Source organism: Phyllobates terribilis, unplaced genomic scaffold, assembly GCF_046119375.1.
Source record: "Phyllobates terribilis strain yellow unplaced genomic scaffold, ASM4611937v1 Scaffold_2__4_contigs__length_985480577, whole genome shotgun sequence".
NCBI classification, from domain to species: Eukaryota; Metazoa; Chordata; class Amphibia; order Anura; family Dendrobatidae; genus Phyllobates; species Phyllobates terribilis.
The window spans coordinates 668,194,980-668,211,680 of NW_027362762.1; the positions used below are offsets into that span (position 1 = coordinate 668,194,980).

Consider the following 16,701-nt stretch of genomic DNA (forward strand, 5'->3'; position numbering starts at 1 on the left):
TAAATTTTGTTGGAAAAATGAGAAATTGCTGATAAGCTTTGAAGTCTTCTAACTTCCTAACGAAAAAAATATGTTGAAAAAATGATGCTAATTTGAAGTAAATGTTATTTATTATCTATTTTGTGTGGTATAACCATCTGATTGAAGGGCATAAAAATTAAAATTAGAAAATTGCAAAGTTTTTTTATTTTTTTGTAATTTTGTTTACATTTTCAGAAATGAATGCAAATCATATGACCCTAAATTTACCACTAATATGAAGTACAATTTGTCATGAAAAAACTCAGAATCACTGGAAGTTGAAGCGTTCCAGAGTTATTACCTAATAAAGTGACACTGGTCAGTATTGAAAAAATTGACCTGGTCAGGAAGGTGAGAACATGCTGGGGTTTAAGGGGTTAAGGTACATCTATAAAGGTACATTATAAAAAGCAATAAATTATATGGTGTTGATTAGCTGCCATTGGAAAGAATATATGTTACAACAAGTCCTATTGTAACATGTATTTAGAAGTAGCAGTGAGTCGACAGACTTAATTCTGCTCAATATTAAGTGATAAAAATTAAAATAATAATAAACAGAATTGGTTCCCCCCCCCCCCAGAGCAGTCACAATCTCTCATGTGGTCCCTTGGGAAAATTTCCCACTCCTAATATATACAAAGGCATTGATACTTTGGCTGAGATATTGAAAAACAATGATTTATGTTGTGGTGGCAATAAGTCAGATATAACTAAATATTACTTTACTATTTTTCCCAAATTAAGATGAATATTCAGTCTGGCCAAAACGATTCATGAAGTCTGCCAGGTAATTCTTTCATGTTACTTCCAGGTTTTCCTTAGGTCACTTTATCCCTATATACATGTATATATGTTCTAAAAACACAGACACCAAAATACTCATAATGTAGTTTTGACTCCCAAACATGGCTCTTGCCTTCTATCTTTACTTGCAGAGTATATTATGGGTCCTTTCATTAATACATCATTTTGGGAAGCAAAACAATTGTCAGGATCATATATCTTTAATATAGTTCGCTAAAGATTTAAGTAGTTGCAAAATACTTCTAGGAAAGCTATCTTAGGCCTAAGCCAGCACCATTGCCTTTAAAGGCCTCTCTTTAACACCTACTTCTCTAATCGGCTTCTTAGGATTCCTAGCAGGCAGATGGCCGGCAGAGACGTTAAATGCTTTCAGCAGGGATGTGCGGCCCATGTAATGCCTCGTGATTGCATTCTGGAATGAATAAAAACCTGTCCACGTGCTTATGATAACCTGGCACACGTAGACTGAATTCCTTAGAACATATAGGCTAATGGATGATGGCTGCAGAAGAAGAAACAATGTGTAGTATGTGTGTAATACATAGTTTTTAACATGATGCGCATACGCAAGCTCTTGTTTGACTGACAGCTATTTCAACGGGGATACGGAGACAAGACACTGCCTGATGACAGCGGAGCAGACATGTTACCAGTCCAACATAACTGAGCAGTCATTTCTCTAAGGTCTCCCATTGGGGAAGAAGGAGAATTGAGGAAACTCCTATGTCTAAATAGTTGACAAAATCACTAACATGGTGCCTAATGGAGTGTATGAGCAGCTCTAAAGAAGACCTGTCATCTGCTTTTGTTTTGCTTTTTAAATCCACCATACAGTTCCAGACTTATAGGACTTTATATTGAATGCCAGTGTTTATAAACTTTACCAAGGGGGTGTTGCACAAAGTGTTCCCTGGGGGTGTGTCCTTAGGCTCCTCGGTATTATTATCTGGTAAAGGAGTTACCGCCCCCTTGGTAAAAATCATAAAAATTAGCGCTAATAAAAAGGTTAATTTCTCAAGAACACAATAAGCAGGAGAGCAGTGACAATTAAATAAGACAACAATTTTTACCTTGTGAAAGGTCCTCTTTACGGGTGAAGATGGAGAAAACTTTTGGACAATGTTATCTCCTTCATATCACAGCATTCTTATAAAGACATATCGGCAAGAACAGATGTAGCATAACGAAAACCTAAATCTATTACAGAAAAAATTGATTGTATTACTTACGATCCAAGAACTTCCATAAATACGAAGGTCTCACGAATGTTGTTTGTTTGTTTCTTCCAAATGCAAGCGTTCTCCTCTTCTTTACGGCTCATCTTTTCTATAGTGGATACTGCGAATTCTGCAGATGTGGGATGAGTTGTTGTCAGATTTACTAGTAACCACAAAAAGTAAACTATACATATTCTAAAATTAAGGGAAACTTCCAATTAAATAAGATAGATTGTTATCTTCTATTTGGGAGGATTATGATTTGGGGCCCTGGGATTTGCACCCACTCTCTAAGCAAGGTGCAGCTCTCTTTATTATTTTGCATGAATAGATAGGTATCGAAATTTTTGTTTTTATGTTTAAACAGAACTAATATCCTTACATTGACCCAATCACGGGAATATATAAAAGATGGAAACTTTTGTTACTTAGGAAAAAGATAATTTGGGTTATAGTATTACAACTTGGCTGATGTGTATTTACACCAGTGGGCAGGCGGCTGCTTTCTCACGTAATTTTCGGTGCCGATGGCTCTTGCAGTATCGTCGGGAGAGTGACCCCCAATAACAAGGTGATTTAATCAACCACTAAGTGTAGTTGGCAATACATATCAGATAATTGTTACCAGATGCCACCAATGATGGCAGGATTCAAAAACTGAGTTTGCATAAAGGCAGACCACAATTATGTTTCTTTGGTGGAAAACAAGGACAGGGAATGTTGCATTCCAGTATGGCTGATCCGTTCTCCTAATGATAAAGGAGCTGGAGTCATCGAGTATCTGTTCCATTCTTTGGTGACAAATATAAAAGCTTGTCTATTGTATTTCTTCCATTTCCATTGTGAGCGGACATGATAAGAGGTCAGGAAAAAAAATAGAAAAAATAATTTCAGGCCCTCAATAATTCAATATATACGAGTAGAGTTGGCTCAAATCGATTTGCATGATCCACATCAATAATTAATGGCCATTGGTTGGATGGGAGTTGTGAGAATTGCCTTTTATCTGATGGTATCCTGGATTATGATTAGCCGGCTTGGTACAATTTCATTCTTTTAGCTAATTGACAGAAGAGCCTTGGATGCAGTCAGGTAGGGGGCAGTTCTCAGGGCTTCCGTCCAAGGACCACCGATTACCAACACGACCGAGTCGTTAACATCGTTTCCTACTAACTCTATGAATGAGTTGAAACTGTATAATGTTCCTTTTTTGGCATATTTTAAAACATTGACATGGTTGGAAGTACACTTTGGGTATCTTGGAAGCATTTAAGGGATTTTGGAGGTGAGCACCAATAGGTGGAGAATGCACCTTGACATCTTTCTGATATCCATCCAGTCTCCGAGACTTGCAGCATGTTATGTCTTTTTGTGCTATCATGTGTTCTTTTTGTTAATACCTATCTAGTGATATAGAGAAAATGAAGGAATAGGCTCATGGCAAGTCCATATGTTGCAGTCTAAAAGCTGCAAAATAATCCAGTTTGCTGCAATATGGAGCAAATTGCTGTAAAAAAGCACAATTTTATAAGGAAACTCATCCAAAAGAAGTAAGATCTCAAAAGTGATGATTAAAATGAGATATAGTATATATACTGCGTCACTTAATGGCGGTGCAGAAGAAATAACCACTTCATTTTTGCTTTAAAATCCAAGCTTATTTAGCATTCAGTAGCTGTCTTAATATCTACTTAAAAGAAAATTGCCTTACCAACTGGGGAAAATGCAGTCAACTTGGCACTTGGCATTTTAGCTGCCGTAAAATCCAACCTGAAAGAAATAGAGCAAACTGATTAGGACTTGATTGATAAGACTATGTTATGGGAATAGTCGAAAGAGGACAGAAGCAATGAGCCAAATTAGCGGAAAATAGGATTTAACAGAAAGAATATTAAAGAAAAATAGATTAAAATAGTGCAGAGATGTCCTGAATGAGAATTATTTGATGTAAAAACTGATATGGGTAGCTTCATATGCTCTACATATACTGTATATCTCAGAGAAACAATTATTAATAATACTGAATAAGTGTATGTTACAGGGAATCTGTCTTTAGATTTTTCATACCTAATCTGAGAGCAGCATAATGTAGAGACAGAGATCCTGATTCCAGCGATGTATCACTTACTGGGCTATGTGCTGTAATTTTAATAAAAATCACTGTTTTATCAACAGGATATTGTCACTATAGGACTTGTAAACCTGCTGCCATGTAGTCCTCCATTTTCATGACTCTGTATAATCCTGCCTCCATCACTGATTGACAGCTTTCTGCCTATGCACAGCAAACACAGAAAGCTGCCAATCAGTGGTGTGGAAGGGTTTATACAGAGGTCAGCAGTGTTAGATCTTCAATAGAAAAAGCAGCGATTTTTATCAAACGACAACAGGCAGCCCAGAAAGTGACACATCACTGGAATCAGGGTCTCTAGCTTTACATTATGCTGCTCTCAGATTAGATAGTGAAAAGCCTGGTGACAGATTTCCTTTAATATAACTATGCTGAATCTGTTTTTCATCAGAAGCTGGTGAATCCAGATGGACCCATTGACTTTAATTGTTTCTGTTAGGTTTTCATTTATTTTTTATTGAATTTCAGGATTCCTGGAATAGATAATTGGTGGAGAGGAAATGCATCATTTGTGATCATTTTTTTCAGAATGAGCTGACACCTTGCCTTCCAGGTTCTCATGTGTATTGTGGCACTTTCAGACTGTAAACTGTGGTAAGATTTACAGCCCGTGTGATTTGTGAGTCTGTAGATATAAATTGCATTTGTTTAATACAAAGGTTCACCTTTGGTTAATCTGCACTTGTATATTAGGGAACTGCACTAAAATACATTTATCACAGGAATCGGTCTCTTTCAGAGCAGGAGTGATGGGTGATAGAGGGATAATCCAATTCCCCGCAACTGCTCTTGGCATGATCAGCAGATTCCAGCTCTCATTTATGGTGCCTGTATTTTGTCAATGTAGAAAGATAGTGAACCTTCCCTGCAAATTGTAAGAATAAAGCGATTGCACTGTACACATTGCCCACAGTGCTGTGGACTGGAGCCTATATTGTGAAGGAGATAATTCATCAAAAATCAGCCCATCCACCTCTGTCTGGCACGTTCAGCCCAATTTAGAATATTCTATCTAAATTTCTTTCCTTGAGCTATAATGTCTTTAGTTATTCTATTAAAGGGAACCTGTCATCAGATTTTTGCCCTTCATCTGAGAGCAACACTATGTAAGGGTAAGGACACTGATTCCGGTGATGTATCACTTACTGGGCTGCTTGTTGTAGTTTTAATAAAATCATTGTTTTATCTTCTGCTGATCTAGCAGTTCTCTGAGTGCTGAGCTCTGTATAACCTCTACACCACTGATTGGCAGATTTCTGTGTACACTGTACTTAGGCAGAAAAAAGCTGGCAAGCAGTAATGGGGGCAGGTTAATAATATATTGAGGAATACATGGCAGCAAGTTTTCTAGTCCTTTATTGATAATCTTCTGCTGATAAAACAGTGATTATATCAAAACTAAAGAAAGCAGCCCACTAAGTGACACATCGCTGTAATCAGGGTCTTTGTCTATACATTATGCTGTTATCAGACTAGGTAGCAAAAAACCTGCTGACAGATTTCCTTTCAGTGTTAATTTTTGTGTGGCATTTAAATAATGATAAATGATATGATTGCATTGAACAGATTTTCGTTTGTTTTATTGGTAATCGTTGTCCATAGTAGCTGGTCTTCCTATGTAGTTTATAAACAGTAGATATAAAAAGTTGTTAAAATGTCAGGTTTTTGTAATTTAAAAAAATGATAACAAGAAGAATAATTTTCGCACATTTTCCACTTTTAATGTCATACGGTACATAATCTATCTGTACAATTCAATTCAAAAACAGACTGAAATTTTTTTGGGTGGAAAAAAAAAATTAATGAGCTAAAATAATGTGGTTGCATAAATTGTACATCCTTAAACTAATACTTTGTTGTAGTACCCTTTGAATTTATGACAGCATTCACTCGTTTTGGGAAGGATTCTATCTTCATCACACATATTGAATTGGAAAACTTTGCCCATTCTTTCTTGCAATAGCATCCCAAATCTGTCAGATTGCGAGGGCATCTCCTGTGTACAGCTCTTCAGGTCAACCCACAGATTTTCAATTGGATTCAGATCTGGGTTCTAGTTGGCAGCTCCAAAACTTTCATCATCTTCTGGCTAAGCCATTGTTTTGTTAATTTTGAGGTATACTTAGGGTTATTGTCATGCTGAAAGGTGAAATTCCTCTCCATCTTCAGCTTTTCAGCAGAGGCCTGAATGTTTTGATGAAAAATTGGCTGATATTTAGAACTGCTGATTCCCTCCACCTTGACTAAAACCCCGGTTCCAGCTGCTGAAAAACAGCTCCAAAGCATGATACTGCCTCCACCATGCTTCACTGTGAGTGCGGTGTTCTTTTAGTGATGTGCAGTGTTGGCTTTGTGCGAAACATACTTTATGAAATTATAGCCAAAAAGTTCATCCTTGATCTCAACAGACCACAACATGTATTCTCACATACTTTTGGCTTACTTGATGTAGGTCTTGGCAAAACATAGCTAAGGTTGGATGTTTTTCTTTATAAGAAAAGGCTTCTGTCTTGCCACTCTACCCGAGAAGCCAGATATGTGAAGAATACAAGAGATTGTTGTCATATGCAGTACGCAACCAGTACTTGACAGAACTTCCTGCTGCTCCTTTAATGTTGCTGTAGACCTCTTCTCAGCCTCCTAGCCCAATTTTCTTTTGTTTGTTTTTTTCATAATTTTTTAAGAGATATCCAGTTCTAGGTAATGTCATTGCTGTCCAAATTTAAATATGTGGTCCACTACAATGTATATTTTGCATATCTATATAAACCTTTTCAAATAAGTCTTTTTGCAAATACCTTATGTTGACATGTGGCACCCCAGGGGTCTGGTTTTCACAGTAACAGCAATGTTATGTCTGAGAGCAGGTGGGAGGTCTCTTGGTCAGGAATCCTATGCATGCCACACCTCCTGCCCAGTCCTGGGAGGGGAAGAACTTCCCCTATATAAACCTGGGGCTGAGGCAGGGTTAGAGAGTTCAGAGGGAGAGTTCAGCCAGGAGGGCTGACAGGGAGCTGTGGCTCCGGCTGGGCCCAGCTCCTGGGCCATGCCAGAAGTAGAGACAGAGAAGAGAAGCAGCTATGGGAAGAAACAACAGGAGCTCTGTGGGAGCAGTGTTACAAGGAGTCAGGGGCTGGCAGCTGCAGAGCTCGCCCTGACTGAGAAGATTTCTTACCGGACCCGGAGTCCGAGGCTGTGGGGACTAACTCCTACCCAGCAGCAGAATCCGTCAGGCAGGGGATTCCAGGTCCTCTGGCCAAGAAACCCGAAGGCATGGTCACACGCATGGGACCAGCACCGCCGTCGTGGAGCGGAAGCTACCAGAAGGCCCCGAGTCACCGGCCATACGGGTGAGCACCACACGGTACACTCAGGGACGTGGGCTACTTATACCCGCCTCTAGCAAGGTAGCCAGAAGAGTACAGTTAGTTTGGGAGGCCTACAACTCCGCCTGGCCAGGGGAGATCCCATCTGCTCAAGGACTGACCAGGCCCCAATCGCTAGCCAGTACTCCGGGAGGGTCTATCTTTGTCACCAGTAAAGACCCTGAACTACGCCGTACCGTCTCCGAGTGGTTCCTGCTACCCCCATCATCCACGTCGGCTGCCCTGAGGCCATACCCCTCCCGTTGGGGGTTATACTATCACGCTGCACAATCCTACCACCGGCCTCAGCGGTCTGCCCTGCAGCAGCAGCTCCTTAGCTGTACTCAACGGGTGGCGTAGTCGTCCAACATCTACCGCTGATACAGCGCCACTTAGTCTGACTCCCTGGGCACGGACCGGATCACCGCCACGAGACTACAACCCTCAAAAGATCCGGCTCCGGGTAAGCCCCCATGCACGCGATGCCGCACGACACAGAAGGCCCAGGGGTGCGTCAACTTTTGGCGTAGTCGGCAGGATTTCGTGCCCGCAACCACCGGGTACTGCGTGCCTGAAAAAGACTGTTCAAACTTACCAGTGGTGAAGATTCCCGCCATCCGGCGCCATCTTCTGTCTTCTTCCCGCCATCCGCGAAGTTTTCCCGCCATCCGGCGCCATCTTCTGCCTTCTTCCCGCCATCCGTGGAGTTTTCCCGCCGTTGGACGCCATCTTGAAGACGCCGCGCGGGAAGAAGAGGGGCGTGGACTCCGAAAGCGCGCGAGAACTGAAGCCCCGCCTCACGTCCGGACGTTGTGTAAGGTCCTGGAAGGAGCCCAGCAGACGCCGACGTCACAGGAGCGCGACGGAAGGTCCTCAACCCTGACGATCCACTGCGGAGCCGCGGCCTACGGAAGAGGATCATCGCAAGGTAGGCCACGGTCCACTAGGGGGGAGAAGGATGTCGGATACGGAGGAGAGCTTCACCGCTTCAACCCCCGCCAGCGCCACCGCTGTTGCGGTCATGCCTTTCACCATGCCCTATATCCCGGGGGCAGCCTGGCTACCCCAGTACTCAGGGGAGTCACATACCCTGCATGACTTTAGAGAAAAGCTGGATAGCCTCTTCCAGGTGTACCCCCTCACAGAGGAGCAAAAAGTGAGCATCCTGGTGGCCCAATTAACCGGGGCAGCCCAAAGGGAGGTAAAGTCCTGGCCACCTGGGAGGAGGACTGTCGCAGAGATACTAACCCAGCTAACCGAGGAGGAGCTGCAGTACTACCAATACGAGGAAAGCCAAGAGGACCCGGACGGGTCTGAGGACTACCCTCAGGAGGGAGCACAAAGAGGACATAGCTACTGAAGGGAAGTAGCGTGAATAAAGAGCTGTAAATAGTTACCCGTAAGGGTACAAGGACTGCTGCTAATTAAAATATGGTCCCCGTTGGGATTAGTGAATTGTTCCCCATGTGCCCCTATCTTAAACCAGGCTGAGGACTGTGAGCAGCCATTCCTTATCCCCACTGGCCGAGGACTGAGAGCGGCCATATCCTGTAAATAATTATGTGTTTCTAGTAATTTATGGGAGTCTTTGGTGGATTTACCGGGAATCCTTTGTACATGGTTGGAGCGTAACCCAGGAATGGACTAAAGACTGTTAAGGACTCGGGGCAGGACAGACCCCTACCTGGTTACGTCTCCCTGTTTTGGTGAAATGGACACCTTGCTTTTCTTCAAAAACTGCACCCGGTTGCGGACACGCCGTGACCATCTTTATATGTTTTTCTTATTGTACTATTATTGTTTATACCTTGTTATGTTTAAAAATATGTTTAGTCCCGGAGTACTAAATTTCACTAGGGGGGAATGTGGCACCCCAGGGGTCTGGTTTTCACAGTAACAGCAATGTTATGTCTGAGAGCAGGTGGGAGGTCTCTTGGTCAGGAATCCTATGCATGCCACACCTCCTGCCCAGTCCTGGGAGGGGAAGAACTTCCCCTATATAAACCTGGAGCTGAGGCAGGGTTAGAGAGTTCAGAGGGAGAGTTCAGCCAGGAGGGCTGACAGGGAGCTGTGGCTCCGGCTGGGCCCAGCTCCTGGGCCATGCCAGAAGTAGAGACAGAGAAGAGAAGCAGCTATGGGAAGAAACAACAGGAGCTCTGTGGGAGCAGTGTTACAAGGAGTCAGGGGCTGGCAGCTGCAGAGCTCGCCCTGACTGAGAAGATTTCTTACCGGACCCAGAGTCCGAGGCTGTGGGGACTAACTCCTACCCAGCAGCAGAATCCGTCAGGCAGGGGATTCCAGGTCCTCTGGCCAAGAAACCCGAAGGCACGGTCACACGCATGGGACCAGCACCGCCGTCGTGGAGCGGAAGCTACTAGAAGGCCCCGAGTCACCGGCCATACGGGTGAGCACCACACGGTACACTCAGGGACGTGGGCTACTTATACCCGCCTCTAGCAAGGTAGCCAGAAGAGTACAGTTAGTTTGGGAGGCCTACAACTCCGCCTGGCCAGGGGAGATCCCATCTGCTCAAGGACTGACCAGGCCCCAATCGCTAGCCAGTACTCCGGGAGGGTCTATCTTTGTCACCAGTAAAGACCCTGAACTACACCGTACCGTCTCCGAGTGGTTCCTGCTACCCCATCATCCACGTCGGCTGCCCTGAGGCCATACCCCTCCCGTTGGGGGTTATACTATCACGCTGCACAATCCTACCACCGGCCTCAGCGGTCTGCCCTGCAGCAGCAGCTCCTTAGCTGTACTCAACGGGTGGCGTAGTCGTCCAACATCTACCGCTGATACAGCGCCACTTAGTCTGACTCCCTGGGCACGGACCGGATCACCGCCACGAGACTACAACCCTCAAAAGATCCGGCTCCGGGTAAGCCCCCGTGCACGCGATGCCGCACGACACAGAAGGCCCAGGGGTGCGTCAGACATATTTGCCTCTGAGCGGTGCTAGCGCTGCTCACTCAGTCCTGATCACGTGACCCCCGGCTGCAGCCGCCGCTGACATCCGGTGATGTCACACAAACTTCCGGAGCCTGGAAGTTGAACTTGCATCACCAAGGTGTGACCCAGTCTCACGCACTCCGCCTGATTAACTTTGCTGTGGGCAGTGTTTCATCGCATGTCGCAGCACAGTATCAAGGAGCGCTTGCGGGGCTTTGCCAATGAAAGCAGCGGAGAGAGGGAAAGCTTCTACAACGTGCGCTGGGTACTGGGCTGTGACGTGAGGTGAAACACCGCTCAGATGCCAGTCAATCGGGGGGAGTGCGTGAGACTGAGAGTTGAATGACATCATCGGATAACAGTGGCGGCTGCAGCCGGGGGTCACGTGATCGGGACTGAGCGAGCAGCGATAGCGCTGCTCAGAGGCAAATAAATCAACATAAGGTATTTGCAAAATAACTTATTTGAAAGGTTTAAATCGAAGTACACAATATACATTGTAGTGGACCACCTCTTTAAGTCACTTCTTGAAAATCGTCCCATGGTATCTAATGTCTTTAAAATAAATTTTGTACCCTCCTCTTGATTGATAACTTTCAACAATGAGATCCCTTTGCTGTGTTGTAAGCTGTTTACGAACCATGGCTTTTGCTGTCAGGCTCCGTGCCCACTATGCGTTTTTAAAGCGTTTTTGCTGCGGAATTTCCGCAGCGAAAAAGTTTAAAAAACGCTTGGTAATACGTGCCCCATGGACCCCAATGATAATCCGCATGTGCTGTGCACATGCTGCGGAAACCTGTCACATGACTCAATGACGTCACCGCAGGTCCTTCACACCACCGCGAGCCACCCAAGACACCAGACGCAGCAGAGAAAACACCGGGAGGACATCGGAAGGTAAGTATAATCTTTTGTTTTTATTTTTAACCATTCTTATTCTTTTTTTTTTTTAACGAACTTGGTCACACTACTATAAATCCATGCCGTTTGCATGGATTTATATAGTGTGAACAAGTTGTCAAGCACTTTCCAAGTGATGCTAAAATCGCTTGGAAAGCGCATGATAACCCGCATGCGGAAATGCATGTGAAGAACTCTTCACATCTGCATGTCCCTGGCAGGAAAACGCATGTACAATCCGCATGTACAATCCGCATGTACAATCCGCATGTACAATCCGCATGTACAATCCGCATGTACAATCCACATGCGTTTTTCCTGCCAGGGAGAAACGGAAAAAATATGCAGCATTTCTGCATCGTGGGCACTTAGCCTAAAATACTACTAAGAAAATGTCAGAGAAATTGTACTAGAACAGCTAAACTTGATATGGGGTTAATCAGAATCACTTTAAATGATTGACTACTAATGAACATGAGATTTGCTAATTCTGAACACAACCACATCTCCAATTAAAACAGTGTGGTCAAACTTATACAACCACATTATATTAGTTTGAGTTTGTTATTTTTTATTATCCCACACGCAAAATGATTTCAGTTTATTTCTTAATGGATTTGTACAGATTCTGGGTAACAGTAATGGAAAAAGTTCTGAAATTCTTCTTCTTGGTATGATATTTTTTTATGACAAAAACTTGACATTTTAACAGGCGTGCGTAGACTTTGTATATCTACTCTATATATAAATGATTTCTGTATCTTCATGCTTGTAAATAGTTGAAGATTAGTACTGAGCAACTAGTAATTCCTTAAAATGTAGCATCTAAAAGACTCCTTACGGTTTCCCTAATCTGCCAATAAACAGAACGCACACCGATGCCAACTTCTAAATATATTTCATAGCACTCCATCTGTTCTGTTCTAAACAGAGGACCCTGTGGAGCCGCCCCGACTGGCACAAAACATGTTCAGAGAAATGGACTAGTTTGTTACTATATGTCAAAATCCACTTGGATTCTTTTTTTCTCGTCTATTAAGGAAAAAATATTAAAATTGCAGTGACAGTCAGAAATGGGTGGCAACTATCATATTCCTTGCTAAACAGCATTGGCATACAGAAGAAATAGAAATAACTGGAAATGATGTCCAGTAACCAAAGACTAAACCAATAACATTTCTATTTTTATATTTATCCCTGTTTTAGGTTCACAATATATATTGGATCTGTTAGATGTAGGACCAAGACCTGTGCATCTACATTTATTTAGTGGCATGATGACTACCCAATTCTATGTGTCCAAACCACGGAAAGTATGAATCAGAGCCAGGATGCATGGTTACGGCCAGGCATATATTACTCTTAATTCTACGGCGCTTCAAAGAAAATATAGTTTTCGGGAACCATAGAGAAAGACCTGACTAGTCCGCTGCCACCCATGACCAGCTTCTTCGCGCACTCCTCCACTTGATTGAAACATGTCAAAAATATTTAAAAATGTGTCAATGATGATTAATGTCAATTATATAATAGAAGGGTGTATTCATCCACCTGATTTCTGATGTGTGTAGAAAGCGAGAGAGACCCATCAATCACCAGGAGAGAATTGGGGAGAAGCTGACCGGTGGTTACCCAAACTAGTCAAGTCTCTGTCTAGGGTCCCTGGCTGACTCCACTCTGTTATCTTGAAGCGCCGGAGCATTTCAGAGTAAAACATACCTGGCTGTGATCGTGCAGTCAGGCTCTGATTCATGCTGCCCATGGTTTGGGCAGCATAAATCAAGTGACAGGTTCCCTTTAACAAAGGATATCGGCCAAATGTATACCATACATTTCCACCAATTAACACAGTGCATTGATTAGTAAGAACAAATTACAGGTAATCTGATGATGCATATGGAATATTGGTATGAAATAGCAACTTGGCCATTACTCCCCCACACATAAATACTGTAGCTAGACAACAAATTCCAAAAGAAAACACATTCATTGTCAGCAAGCTTTTCCAGAGACATGTAAAGCTACCATATGGCTAAACAAAATGCTAAAAAATTTCATTCAAGGAAGCAACTGAAACTTTTTTTTGCAGTTTTGGAGGTGACGCACCCCCTGGGCCTGTGTTGTGCAGGGGAACCCGGAACCGGACCTGTTGTAGAATGCTGGGGGTTGTAGTCTCCGTGTGGTGGTGACCCGGTCCGTGCCCAGGGTGGTCAAACCAGTGGCAGTCTATTGGTATTGTAATTGTCCGACTACGCCACCCGTGGATTGCGGTCAGTGAGGACCGCCGCTGCGCTGCAGACCGCTGAGGCTGATGTTGTTTGTGCAGCCGAGTATGGGATAACTCCCCACAGGAGAAGTATTGCCTCAGGGCAGCTAATGTGGATGATGGGAGTGATGGTGTGAGCGTCCCAGTACTAATGGTGCTGGTGCGGCGATGAAACACAGAGACGTGCGGTTGCAGTTTCCAATGCTTTACTCACAGTCGTTATTCGTGTCAATCCTGCAGGCGATGACGGCCCAAGCTGTGCTGCGTCCACCAGGTGAGGGGCTCGGTCAACTCCCAGGCAATTCCAGAGCGTGGCACAGGGCTCCCTTCCTTTCCTTTCTCTGGCCGTCCCCACCAGTGACCCACCTTTGTCCAGCTCCCTCGGGCCTTCTCTGGGCACGCTGATCTCTGCGTCCCTGACCCTATATGGTATGCCTTCTTGGTGGATGTAGTGAGGGGTCGCACCAAGATGTGGTAACAACCTCCAGTTTTGGCTGAGGATTAGTCGCCTCCACCAATTTGGGTTCCGGTACCCTGCTCTGCCAACCCTTCACCCTGTATCTCCTGGGCATATGAGGTTCCTTCTGTCCTCGTGTCTCTGGGCCTTTCTCTGTGTTCCTTGCTTCCTTTCTCCTCTGTTCCAGTTCCTTTCTTACTTTCCTTTTCCGTTCCTTCTCCTCTCTCTTTCTGCTGTTTCTGGCCTCCACTCCAGGCCTGCCTCTGGAGCTGGGCCACAGCTCCCTGTCAGCCCTCTCTGGCTGAGCTCCTGTCTTCTTCTCCTCCTCTCTGAACTGAACCCTGTCCTAAGATGGTGCCCACCTTATATACCTCCCTCTATGTGTGAGCCCAGGTGACTAGCAACCAATGGGCTCCTATCTATGCCCAGAGACCCACCCCTATCTGCTCCTACACCACTGGGTATTCCACCCCCTCCCCACTCCAGCCAGGAACAGATGCTGTCGTGCCTGCACTTCTGTCTAGTGGGAGCACCGTTGAGCTGTCCCTCGGAAATGGGGTGTGTGTGATGCATGCAGCCTACTGAGTCCTGGTCCACACTCCATCCTTACCCGGGATTGGAATATCACACCTCTGGTTTGAGGTGCAATACCCCTGTAGCAGCCGAGCCCTCGGGGTGCTACAGAGGTGTGTATCATAAATTTCACTCAACATCCGACATAACACACAATTTTTCTGTACTATAATACTAATTTAAGATAATAAATATAAAATCCTAACTTCACATATACACTGAAATTTTGCAAATACCATAGGGGTCTCAAACTCAGCCGGGTAAGCGGGCCCCACATAGAAAAAAAAGTTGACGGGCCTCATTACTTGCGGGATGAGATGACATTTTCAGTAATACAGTTATTTGTGTCAGTATTAATAAAAAAGCTACATTTTTGTCACTTTTTTTTTTACAATGTTAATCGTATGGGTTATTGTACAGTTTCATAGTTTGGGGCGTTCTGGACACGGCCGTATTAAATGTGTATGTTTATTGGTTTACTTTTGTTTTTACGTAAAACAGCGTTTTTAGTGTCTAAATATTTTTCACACTTTATTTTAATTTTTCATTTTTACAATTTTTTTCCTTAGTCCCTATATGAGACTTTCATTGATTGCTGATCTCGTATCCTACAATACTTCTGTACTACAGAATATTAGATTTGTGATTTTACATTGACACTTTGCTTATTAGATTTGCTTATTCTTGGGTCATACAGGCCACCGAAGCTGGCAGACCCGTAGGCCATTTCTTAGCCTCGGGTTCCCAGGGCAACTAAATAAGCGAAATCACCTCCAGATTGTGGGGTGCCGATTGGCTTAAAGAGGGAGCACCCATCTCAAATAACCATCTAGATACAGCTGTCACTATTAACAGCGATACCTAAGGGAGTTTAGCGGCTGCGATCTGTTCTAATAACAATTGTGGCTGTTGCAGCAGGGTGTCAGCTATGATATACAACTGAAACCCTCTGGTGATGGTGCCGACTCTGCTTGTGAGTTGACGCTGACTCTGCTTGTGAGTTGGCGTCATCATCTCAGTGTACATGTAAGGCTGCTAGCGAGAAGTCACCCGTACATATACGGCAGATATTTGGTAGGGATAAAAAGAAAAAAATATGTAAAAATACTCGTCCATATTCACCTACCACCAGCGATCCAACAGTGCAGGCAAGAGATTCCACTGCTCCAACACACTGTGCTCTGGCGTGATATCATTAAGGGGAGGTAGCGCACTCCTCCTTCAATCCGCTCCCTGCTGTCCCGAGAATGTCTTGGGTGCTCCAATGCCCGATGGGCCGCAGATGACAGTCTCATGGGCTCAGTCTTTTGGAGACCCCTGCTCTAGAGCATATTCAAAATATATTACTATCTGTTCTCTAAGCACATACAATGACTGGGCACCATCTTGCCTCTTCTCTCTATCATTTGTAGTCTTCTGAGTGCGCAGGATAATTATTACCTGTGCCCTCAACTACTGTATTTATTATAGTATGATCACTTATATATAAAAAATAGTGATAGAGAAATGTAATCACAATGTGTGGATGGGAGGAATGAAAGTATTATTAGAATCAATAGGTTTTGAAAATAAATTTAATAGTTCTGCACTTGGAGTCAATTAATGAAGAGGAGGAAAGAGTTTGTTCCCTGGTGATATATCCATACTTTCTTTGGAAGAACAGTCTACACATTGTGCTTCTATTCTAACATATAGGAAATACCCAGCAACACAGTGTACTCCGAATTATTTATTCCATTTACACAGAGGGAATAAAAATTTCCTAAGGGCAAAAATGATAAAGTTTCACATTTATTTCAAACAGCCTCCCCACGGAGATACAATGTGGTACAACAATAAAAAATGATGAATACATAAAACATTAATAGGTTGGAGAACAGTATAAAATATTAAAGACATAAAAACTCACTTATAAAGACAACTGAGACGTATGTACACGCTGCATGTTAAAAGACATCACAACTGAAAGACTTAGAGCAGATATACCAGAAATAATAGGGAACGCATGCTGT

At 43.6% G+C, this 16,701-nt stretch overlaps 1 protein-coding gene across 3 annotated transcripts in view; it reads right to left on the reverse strand.

The window, feature by feature from the left end:
• LOC141223837 (calcium/calmodulin-dependent protein kinase type 1G-like) overlaps positions 1–16,701 on the reverse strand; it is a 236,017-nt gene that overhangs the window by 96,823 nt on the left and 122,493 nt on the right. For all 3 annotated transcript variants that reach the window (XM_073666860.1, XM_073666858.1, XM_073666859.1), the window contains 2 exons: positions 3,757–3,815; positions 2,058–2,175 (listed from right to left, as the gene is read on the reverse strand). In XM_073666860.1, the coding sequence (XP_073522961.1) occupies positions 2,058–2,175; positions 3,757–3,793 (155 nt within the window). In that variant the 5' untranslated portion in view covers positions 3,794–3,815. The remainder of the gene's footprint in view (positions 1–2,057; positions 2,176–3,756; positions 3,816–16,701) is intronic.